We start from the raw sequence: 10135 nt of genomic DNA, 5'->3' as shown, positions 1-10135 counted from the left end.
ACTGATGGTGCACACCTGTACTCATAGTTGTTCAGGAGGCTGAGATCTGAGAATTAAAGTTCAATGCTAGCCCCGCCCCCCCCAAAAGCCATAAGACTCATCTCAAATTAACCAGCAAAAAAAGCTGGAAGTAGAGATGTGGCTCAAGTGGAAGAGCACCAGCCTTAAAGATAAAAATTAAAAGATACCGCCCAGGCCTGAGTTCAAGTACTGGCACACAAAAAAAAAAAGAAATACTATTATCAAAGTAATTTTCCAGGTGATTTTTTTCCAGCATTCTAATTTTACAATGAGTAAATGCGAACTGTGTAAACATTCAATACAATAATCGTCATCCAAAGTTCCCACTTGTTACTTTTTTCTAATAATTTGGAGTTACAGAAAAAAAGACATTTTATTTAGATATTATTTATTTTGATAAATACTATTATTAGATTTAAATAGCATTGTTAGATAGTACTATTTAAATAAATTTTATTTACATAGTATCTTTGTTTTCAGATACATTACATTAAACCCTCATTCCTTGTCAGCTGGTTAACTTTGGGTAAGAGCTTTAGTTTCTCTAAGTTCTCTTTGCTTCTCCTCTATAACATAGAAACAACAATCATTACAATGAAGACAGCCACTTAGGATGAAATCAGCTAATACCACTGCCATTACTCAATACAGAAAGCAGCTATTATTGTCACTATGGCTGAAATTTCACAAACTCACCATTTGCCCTATTAACTTATGATCTCTTTTTTTATTATTAATTTACTTTATTGTTATAGAGATGATGTACTGAGGGATTACAATTGTGTGAGTCAGGTAATGAGTATATTTCCTTTCATACAGTATCTTCTGTTCCCTTGCTCTCCGTCCCTCTCTCCCATCTCCACCCATATATATATATATATATATATATATATATATATATATATATATACACATATATAAAACTATATATACATATATATAGTTCACTTATAGTATAGTTCACTTTCATCAGTGTCCAGTGAGCTCTAATGTTGCACTTTTTTACCCTTTTTCCCTCTAGTTCTGTACCCTCTCCACAACCCTTCTGAAGATGTACACTTGAATAACCATACATAAGGTGAGAAGACAGAATCATCAAAAACTAAAAACTACAAAAAAAGAGAGGGAGAGAGATCTCATTTCTATATCTTGGAGCTCGTTTCAAAATGTGCATTATGTTATATAACTATGAAGAGGCATTTAGGCATTGCACCTTTGTGCTTCTCTCCTAAGAGTACCCTCTTTTGGTCTCACTGTGTGCGCATGTCTAGAATCCTGGGTCATTGATCATATCCCAGTGTCTTTTAGATCTGATTTCGGCATCACAGACAGAACATGCCCCGTTTGTCTCACGACCTCTTTTTTAAACAGGTAAGTGTCAGAAGATGACCCTATAATGTCAATGCGTGTGCTGTAAACATTAACCAGAACCTTCGGGTACTTTGAACATAGTAGTTTACATGCCTGTGTAAGATCGTTTCTCTCTCTCTTTGTCTTTCCTTCCAAAATAAAAGTCTCTTTTCGGAGCTCTAGGAGAAGGTTCTGGGTCAACTCCCGGATGAGCTGCCTCCCTCGCTGGGCGCCGCCGGGCTTGGACCCATCCTGGGCATCTCTTAGGTGAATGGTGGTGAGCTCACCACTCACCCTCTCCTGAATGTGAATACAAAATCTCCGCAGGGTGTTTTCATAAAGCTCACACTTCTGTTTGAGGTAAAGATAAACATCTGTGTCCAGCACGAGTGTTTCTCTGTTTCCTGCAGACATAGGAATGAGAGTCTTGAGTGTGGCCACCGAGTTGGCATTTTCCTCGGGACCCTTCTGGGGGCTCTGAGTATTCCACTTTCTCCCCGCCTTGGAGAAATTCCTACTTCTTTCTAAAAGAGAACGGGCTTTTGCTAGCAGAGACTCATGGAGCTTCTTGAGAGCGAGAAGCGATCCTTCCACGTAGATCTTTCCACTGGGTTCCAAAGAACTGAAGCATAAAGTAGGGTTTTCATTTTCTAGATCCATGGCCAGCCTTTCTAGTACAAACTGATGCTGAAAAATGGTGAGATCCAGGAGAGCCTTTATAGAGCTGAAAACCTGTAATTAAAAAGTGGGAAATATGAAAACACACAACATAAACAAATGACTTTCTCTCCTTCCTCCTGCCACCACAGCAGTTATTAGCCAGGTTTCAGATGCATGGCATATTGGGCCAGAGCATCCCTTTACAAGGAGACCGCACGGGTCATGGTCATTCATCCTACATCCCCAAATGAAGGTGGTCAAAGAATTCTGTGACAGAAAGTGCTGTTTTGAAATCAAGTCTTGCTCAGACTCCGTAGACATAAACTGCTCCAGGTCTGTAGAGACACAGGCTCTTTTGCACTCATCCCTGCCTGCCTGTCTCCAATGTGAAGTTCAGAGTGCAGATGCCTGAGCTTCTTACTGAATACAATGGATACACCAATACTTGGCATTTTAGCTTCTTTTCTCTTATTACTATCTTTACTGCCTATTCAAAGCTCCTTTTTAATATCCATCCTAAATCTTTCTCCCAAAATAAACCTTCAGAATGATGCATCATTCATTAGTGACAGCACAAAAGCTCACAGTCACCTTAAAAATATCAAACAGAATAGGGGAGGAGGGGGCTGGGAAGGTGGCTCAGTGGTAGAGCGCTTGCCTTGCATGCATGAGGCCCTGGGTTCTATTCCTCAGCGCCACATAAGCAGAAAAAAAAAAGCCAGAAGTGGCTCAAGTGGTAGAGCACTAGCCTTGAGCTGAAGAGCTGAGGGACAGCGCCCAGATCCAGAGTTCAGGCCCCACAACCAGAGCTGCCCCCCCCCAAAAAAAAAGAATACAGGAGGAAAAATTTGTAATTCCAAAAGACAATTTGGCTTTTAACATTGCATCAGATGAAGAGATTTGCTTTTTTCCCCCTAATGGTAAACTAGGGCATTCCTATAATCCCAGATATGTAGGAGGTAAAGATAGGAGGATTGTGGTCCAAGGTTGGTCCTAAAGGAAAGCACCGAACCCTATTTGAAAAATAAAAAGAGCAGGCAGCATGGCTCAAGTGGTAGAATGCTTGCCAGGCAAGCACAAAAGGAAAAGGAAGGGAAAAGGAGGGGAAGGAAGGGGAGATTAGGGCAGGAAACCAAAGGAAACAGAACGGAAGGGAAGGAAGCAATCATAGGTTAAGTGTTTTGGGTCTCTTATATGGGAAAGACTTCATCAAAGAAATGGGACTCAGGACTAACATCACTTTCCAGTCTCACCTTACCTTTTCACTTAGATGAGAGACTGTGATTTGAGCATATCCGGCCTTCCTACCTAGGCGCTGTTCCTTTTTTCTCACAACATTCTCTGCAGCTAGGTAGAAACATTAGCATCAATAGTGTTAGTGGCACAGTATACTAATAGTTCAATGCTTATGTTAATAGGTCCTTAATCATATTTTTAAGAGCACATGCAGGTGTTTTCTAAACACACATGAATAGAAAACAAAAACCTGACAGTAAATCCCCCTCTCTGGAGACTTTACCTCTGCTAAGCAGAATTTCTCACTGTCCTGGTTTTCCTTTTCCTGGATGACTTGTTCAGTCTTCCTTGCTAATCCTCCATCTCTTACTATACTCTACATGCTGACAGGTCTCAAAACTCAGGTCCTAGACTTCTTTGCGAACCAATATCCATCCACTGGATGATCTCAGTTTCTGTGACCTTAGACCTCAGCACCACCAACACCACCTCCACTACTACCACCACTAGTGTTTTCCAGTCAGGCATGGTAATGCACACCAGTAATACCAGCTACTTGGTTACCTGAGATCAGATGATCTCAGACCAAAATAAAACAGCCCCATCCATTAATGGTGTCCCTTTGTTATTCCTTATATATTTCTAAATAGTACTCCTATATTCACTGTAAAAATATACAAACATAAATACATATCAGTGAAGATGGGTCTTTCCCTGGCAGTCTATTCCACAGCCACTAAGCTATAAGAAGGCTGGAGAAGGCATGTTGCTTATGTTGCTTATGATATCCTTTTATCATTTATGTGGGTCTTTGCTTCATTTTTTTCTGTTCTTTACAACTTTTTTACAATATCTATGTTCCAAGGTATATATGCAAAAACACATTTAAAACAGAGTTTTCAAAATTTGCCAGTCATTAACAACTTTATCACACCAGTAACTAATGCTTTATTGTTTTTGTATATTTGGACTAATCCAATACTGGATGCTTCCATATTCATGAGAGAATAAAATTTTTAAAGCTACATTAAATTTTACCAATCCCATGGCTCATCGTAACAAAATAAACTTTTAATTTCATTGAAGAGATATTTCTCAGACTATAAAGTTTTTATTTGACAATACCTTCTTTTTCTTTGAAAATTACATATGCAACTCCTTTGGTTCTTGTAGGATAGATCACAGCTTCAACATCACCACCCTTGTTCTTAATATCTTGGAAGTGACTCTTCACAAATGTGGCCAACAATTGATTACTAACAAGGTTCTCAGGAAGACCAGCAACTACTATAGTTCTTTCAGAAGCTGTGAATTCCTTGATTCTCAAAGCTGATGCCTGTAAGAAAAGCAGTAATTTATTCTTCAAGAAAGATAATATTCTTTATTAAGCACTAGCTTCTGGCCTAGCTACTCAGGAGTCTGAAATCAGGAGGACTGAAGCTAGGTCAGCCTGAGGAGGGTGAGGAATGGAGAAGCCTTAACTGAAATAAAAAGTTGGGCATGGTGATACTAAAAAGTGCTGAGGACTGGCTCAAGTGGCTCAAGCACTTACACACATATAACATACATACATACATACATACATACATACATATATGCATGCATGCATGCATGCATATATACATGTGGATATATATGTATATATTGTGTATATAGGTATATGTATATATATATGTGTATATATGTGTATACACATATATACACACATATATCTCCTTGTATATGTATGCATATGTACATATATATGTTATGTATGTGTATACACACACACACATATATATGTATATATATATATATATATATATATATATCCTTGGCAATAGCATAGAGACTACTTGCAGTGAAGTAAGTCCCACTTTGTAGCATGGTATCAGAAGTGAAACTCAACCACAAAGAGAACATGATACTGCCAATTCTGCCATCAGACTAGGTGCAGATCACCAACTATGAAATCTTTTTCTGGATCCATCCTCTTTAAACTTTCTAGAATTATCCACTTAAAGGGCTTCTATTTAAACATTTCCACTTGTCTCCTGACCCATTTAAGGTGGTGGGCCTCTCCACTTTTCCAATGCTTATACAATTAGTCCAGCCTAATTGCATCAAAGTTCAGGAAGAAGTTGTCTTACTTACACTGATGAGTCTCCTGGGACCCAAGTTATGATTAACTGACCACAGAGGAGCTTTGGGCTGTCCATCCATCCAGAGGAAGAGGACTTTGAACTTAGAACAAGATTCTACCTCCACCTCCACCTCCCAGAGAGTGATAAGATGATAGCTTAAGCACACATACAGAGTCCTATCCAACCCAAAGCCCCTTAAAATGAAAAGTTATATAAAGCCAGATAAGAAAATCAAACAGAATGGGAGATTTCAAGATTTCAATTTCTGGAAGACTGAAAATATTCAGCAGTGTATGGAAGGAAAAGAAAAGAGAGAAGCCATTAATCTAGAATAAACAAAAGGGAGTTGCCAGAAAATGATGACCATCTCCAGACTGTTAGAAATGAAAAGACAGGAAAGGGAGGAAGAGAGAGAAGGAACAGGAACAGAAGGAGGAGGAGGAAGAGAAAGAGGAGGAGGAGGAGCAGGACTTGAAAGGCTGCCTACACCCCACATAAGCTTGAGCTCACATAAACATAGGACAGTGAAGGTTGATGACATAGAACTTCATGGAAAGATACTAAGGGTCATTTTACTTCTCTAGGGAAGTTTTGATTTGAACACCTGAGCATCCCTGAGCAAATCCTCCACACTTTTCTGGCAGCCTAAGATCAGAAGCAAACTAAATTGTGGCATGATTTTGAGTAGATTATGGAATACAAAAGAAAAAGAAAAACAAAAGTTCATTTGTCCCAGCTGCTGAATATATTTTCCTGTAAGTGGAAAAGTAAAATTACACCTGACACTGGACCAAAACAAGAAAAAGTAATTAGAGCACATAATTAGACACTGTTGTGCCTGGTATTTACTGTTTACATGAACATTATTGATTTTTGACTTTTGAGTTTTAAAGACTTGCTAAGTTTTTAAAATACCAAAGACTTAAATAATGCCTAGAGAATAAAACAGAAATAGTAATCAACTGCCAATGTAAGAATAAAGAAAAGCTAACAGAACTTGAGGGGGAAAAAAAAGATAAAAGGAAGAATAATCTCCTACAGAAAATCATGCAATATCCACACATGAAATTTTTATCAGTCACAAAAATAACTCAAAGAAAATTTTAAATTAATATTACAGTACTACTATCAAACTTGAAAAGCAAAGCAGTGAGAATGTCCCTGAATTTATCTTCCTTTATCATAGCAAAATTCAACAGAAAATGATGCAGCTCTCTTTTATCATCTCTCTGGTGATTCAGCTGATAGCTAATAAAAGAAGGTACTGAAAATGTACTTAACTGGTGAAATGGTATTTTTAAACTCATTACAATGTACACTAGAATTTCTTAGAACATATATCTTCTAATTATTTAACCAAATAACAAATATTGCATTAATTATGTTTTTTATGCCTGGTAATATTCTGGGTACTATTGAAAAGAAAGTATACATCCCTTGTTCTGAAACCCAACTCTCCAGCAAAAATATATTCATTATGCATGGGACTCTCAAACAGGCTTCATAATGAGGGTTGGGGTCCTATCCATAGAAGTGAAAAGAGACAGGCTCATAAATAAATCATTTCAAAAAAGCCTGGCATTCATGAAAGAGGGAGGGCTACTGCCCTATTGGAGAAACAGGCCAACACATAATTTGAAAAAGACAAAGACCACAATAAAAGAAAAATCCTAAAACTATAATAAATGCCACTCCAGATTGTGAAGCAGGATTAATTGGCTTAAAGACTTGAAATGGAATTTGATAAGGCAGAGGTAACAAGAAAAAAGAAGAGTTTGTAGCAAATACAAAATGGGGTGGGGCATTAAAATATCTGGGTTCATACAGACATAAAACAAAGGCAATGTCTCTGTCAAAAAAAAGTACATACAAATTGGGTGGATATTTGCTACAGGAGAACTTTCAGTGGAGGAAAATAATTTTGTCTAGATTGCAGAGTGAAACAGTAAAACTACAGAAGACTTAAAAGCTCCCACCTTCCAGTCCCAAGTGAATTCTCCCATACAAGAGGGGAGGGGGAGGGAAATGAGCAAAGACATTTTTCTGATTCTCCAGGATCTTTATTTCATTAGATTTATCTTGATAAAGCTCTGACAGCCACACCAGCCTCAGTGAATAACTGGCTGATGAATGATCTTCCCTTTTGCTGTGAATCGCTGTCAAAGAAAAACTTGCAATCAATTTAAGTCCAGAAAATCTTAGTCTACTTCTATGTTACCATCAATATTAATATACTTCTTAATTCACATGTCAATATGTAATTTATCACTGAAACCAAAGAGCCTGGGCTGCAAGTGTGCCCATGTTAGGGAGCACCTGCCAAGCAAGCATAAGGCCTTGAGTTCAAACCCTAGTTACACACACACACACACACACACACAGAGGCTTGCAAGAACTTACTAATTTTTATAGATTATCTGATTAGTTATTAATGGTATGCTGCTATTCATCTTAACTTTCATATGTTTGAGATGTATGGCTAACACACATCATTTCACTGAAATCAATCTGTGAAAGTCGATTCTGAAACAAAAATAGGATTTTTAGCAAATTGACAGGAAGATGTATCAACGGTACATCCTAAGGGACTATTGACCATTTTGTCTGAAAGCAAATAAAGGTATGAAGCAAAAAAAAAAACTTATTCTCTAAAGCAAGACACTAAGGAGAAATTAATTCGAACCCACACTCTGTGCAGTTGTTAATTGTTTTCCTAAAACCATACGTTTATTCCCATTGACCATATCTTGCTTTACCCGTTGGCACTGGCATTTCACCACTTGAGGATTTCAAACCACAGGTTGGGCGCGCACACACGTGCGCGCGCGCACACACACGAGACTTAATCTTGAATTCGCTAACTGTTCTTCCTGGCCAGCACAGATGGCGGAAACATAAGAAAACCCTTTGTGTCTCTGCAGAAATAAAACTTAGACGACGGAAGAACCCACCGGAGGAGAGCTCGCAGGACACATTCCTAACTGGTGTCCTCGGTTCCAATTCCTCCCCACCGGTTCTGTTCAAAAGAAAGCCGTGGCCCTCCGTTTCTAGGTCGCCCGTCCGCTTTCCTCCGCCACCCTCACCTCCACCCCCAGCGGTGGGAAGACCACAGTTGAATCTTAACCGGGCCTGCGAGGCGACTCCTGCCCGAAAGCGCGAAGTGAGTCCCCGCGGCGCGGGGTGCGCGCGGGGCGCGCGCTCGGTGCGGGGTGACCCCAGTGAGTCGGACCAGTCGCGCACCGCCAGATGCAAGTTTCGGGAGCAAGCAGTGTCTGTCGTGCGGCGGGTGCAGCGAGTCCCGCCCCGGCTTGGATTTCCCGGCGCGTGGCTTTCCAGGACCCAGGGCCTGTCTGCGCATCTCATCCCCGCCCGGCCCCGCCCCGCGCGCATCCTGCCAACCTCACCCGACCGTGCGCTATTTGGGGGGGGAACCGTGGTGGTCAGTAGGGGCACGGCCCCTGCACCTCAAACACTCCAAAAACAAAACAAGCGCAACTTGCCATGGCGGAGAGGAAGGCGCCTTCGCCGCGCGGAGGACCGGGCGGGCAGGTTTTGCTTTCGGTTCTCGGTTCCTGCTTCCCTGGGAGACGGAACCAAGAGAGGGGGGCGGCCCCTCCGCGCCTGGCCTCGGTGGGAGCCCCGGCTTAGGACAGTTTAGGACGGCTGCTGTCGGCGCCGATCCACACACCCCAGGGTAGTTTTGCAACTTTTGAAAGCACGTTGGTAAAAGGCCGGAAGATTCCCCAGCGTAAATTTGGGGATTCTCCTCTTCTAGACTAAGGAGCTTCTATTAAATTAAATCTCCCATCCACTACATTTTAACCCCAAAGGGCAGGACCTATATTGTGCTTTCAAGCCTCCCCCAGCAACTAGCGAAATTCCTGATGAGCACTGTGTTCACCTCGCTCTGCATTCCAGCGTCTTCAATCTCTTTTGTTGTTGTTGTTGTTGTTGTTGTTGTAAATGTGATGTACAGAGGGGTTAGAGTTCCGTTAGTTAGGAATTGAGTATGTTTCTTTTGAACAGTCACCTTTTCCCTCATTTGCTCCCAGTTTTTTCCCTCCCAACCCCCTTCCCTTCCCCCCTAGTTGTACCGTTCATTTTCAACATAGGGTCTAGTGACACTTACTGCTAAATTGGTTCGCCCTTTGTCCCACCATTTCCATGCTTCCCCTTCCCCTCTCTAAATCAGATAAACTTGTACATACAAGACAAAAGGTACTGAAATCAAAAACAGGGACAAAAGGGGAAAGCAGAGGGGAAAAAAAAAACACAAAAAGTAAAATAAAAAACATTTGTGTCCATTTCTTGGTGTTCATTTTGTTGAATTAGTTCCAACCAAAGTGTGGGAAAAAAACACTTTTTTAAAAATGATGTCCTGTTTCTTTGTTTTGGCCTGGTACTGGTGACTCATGTCTGTAATCCCAGCTGAGATCTGAGGATCATGATTCAAAGCCAGCCCAGGTAAAAAAAAAAAGTTCATGTGACACTTAGCTCCAATTAACCACCAAAAAGCCAGAAACAGAACTATGGCTCAACTAGTAGAGAGCCAAACTTAAGCACAGAAGATTAGAAACAGTGAGCTCCCAGGCCCAGAGTTCAAGGCACAGGACCAGCGCGCACACACACACACACACACACACACACACACACACACACACACACCTTTATAAATTTTTATTAGCATAAATTATACAGAAAACTTTTGTTTGATATTTACATCATGCATATAATATACACTGATA

General features: G+C 40.5%; 1 protein-coding gene across 4 annotated transcripts; it reads right to left on the bottom strand.

Annotated features, from left to right (window-relative positions):
• Positions 1–446: 446 nt before the first annotated feature.
• Positions 447–9345, bottom strand: Rbm43 (RNA binding motif protein 43). Of its 4 annotated transcripts, none has more exons than XM_070023453.1 (4): positions 9292–9345; positions 4393–4603; positions 3290–3378; positions 447–2103 (listed from the first exon to the last, which is right to left on the bottom strand). In XM_070023453.1, the coding sequence occupies exons 1-4, from the start codon at positions 9301–9303 to the stop codon at positions 1309–1311; spliced, it is 1107 nt and encodes a 368-aa protein (XP_069879554.1). In that variant the 5' UTR covers positions 9304–9345; the 3' UTR covers positions 447–1308. The 4 variants fall into 4 exon arrangements, with proteins under 4 accessions (XP_069879554.1, XP_069879562.1, XP_069879547.1 ...); XM_070023461.1 differs by lacking the exon at positions 9292–9345 and adding an exon at positions 8891–8969; XM_070023446.1 differs by lacking the exon at positions 9292–9345 and adding an exon at positions 8342–8457.
• Positions 9346–10135: the final 790 nt, after the last annotated feature.

This window comes from Dipodomys merriami, unplaced genomic scaffold, assembly GCF_024711535.1.
Source record: "Dipodomys merriami isolate MVZ:Mamm:240054 unplaced genomic scaffold, mDipMer1.0.p SCAF_1, whole genome shotgun sequence".
Lineage (NCBI taxonomy): Eukaryota > Metazoa > Chordata > Mammalia > Rodentia > Heteromyidae > Dipodomys > Dipodomys merriami.
The sequence above is the reverse complement of the archived record's forward strand: the minus strand, read 5'-3'. Positions and strand labels throughout refer to the sequence as shown.

Coding starts and splice junctions, on each gene's coding strand:
- Rbm43 (XM_070023439.1), bottom strand. CDS start 7,429: ATGTCTTTGCTCATTTCCCTCCCCCTCCCCTCTTGTATGGGAGAATTC. Junction 4,604..7,366: donor AATTCACTTGGGACTGGAAG/GTGGGAGCTTTT, acceptor CTTTTCTTACAG/GCATCAGCTTTGAGAATCAA. Junction 2,104..3,289: donor TCTCTCATCTAAGTGAAAAG/GTAAGGTGAGAC, acceptor TTTTAATTACAG/GTTTTCAGCTCTATAAAGGC.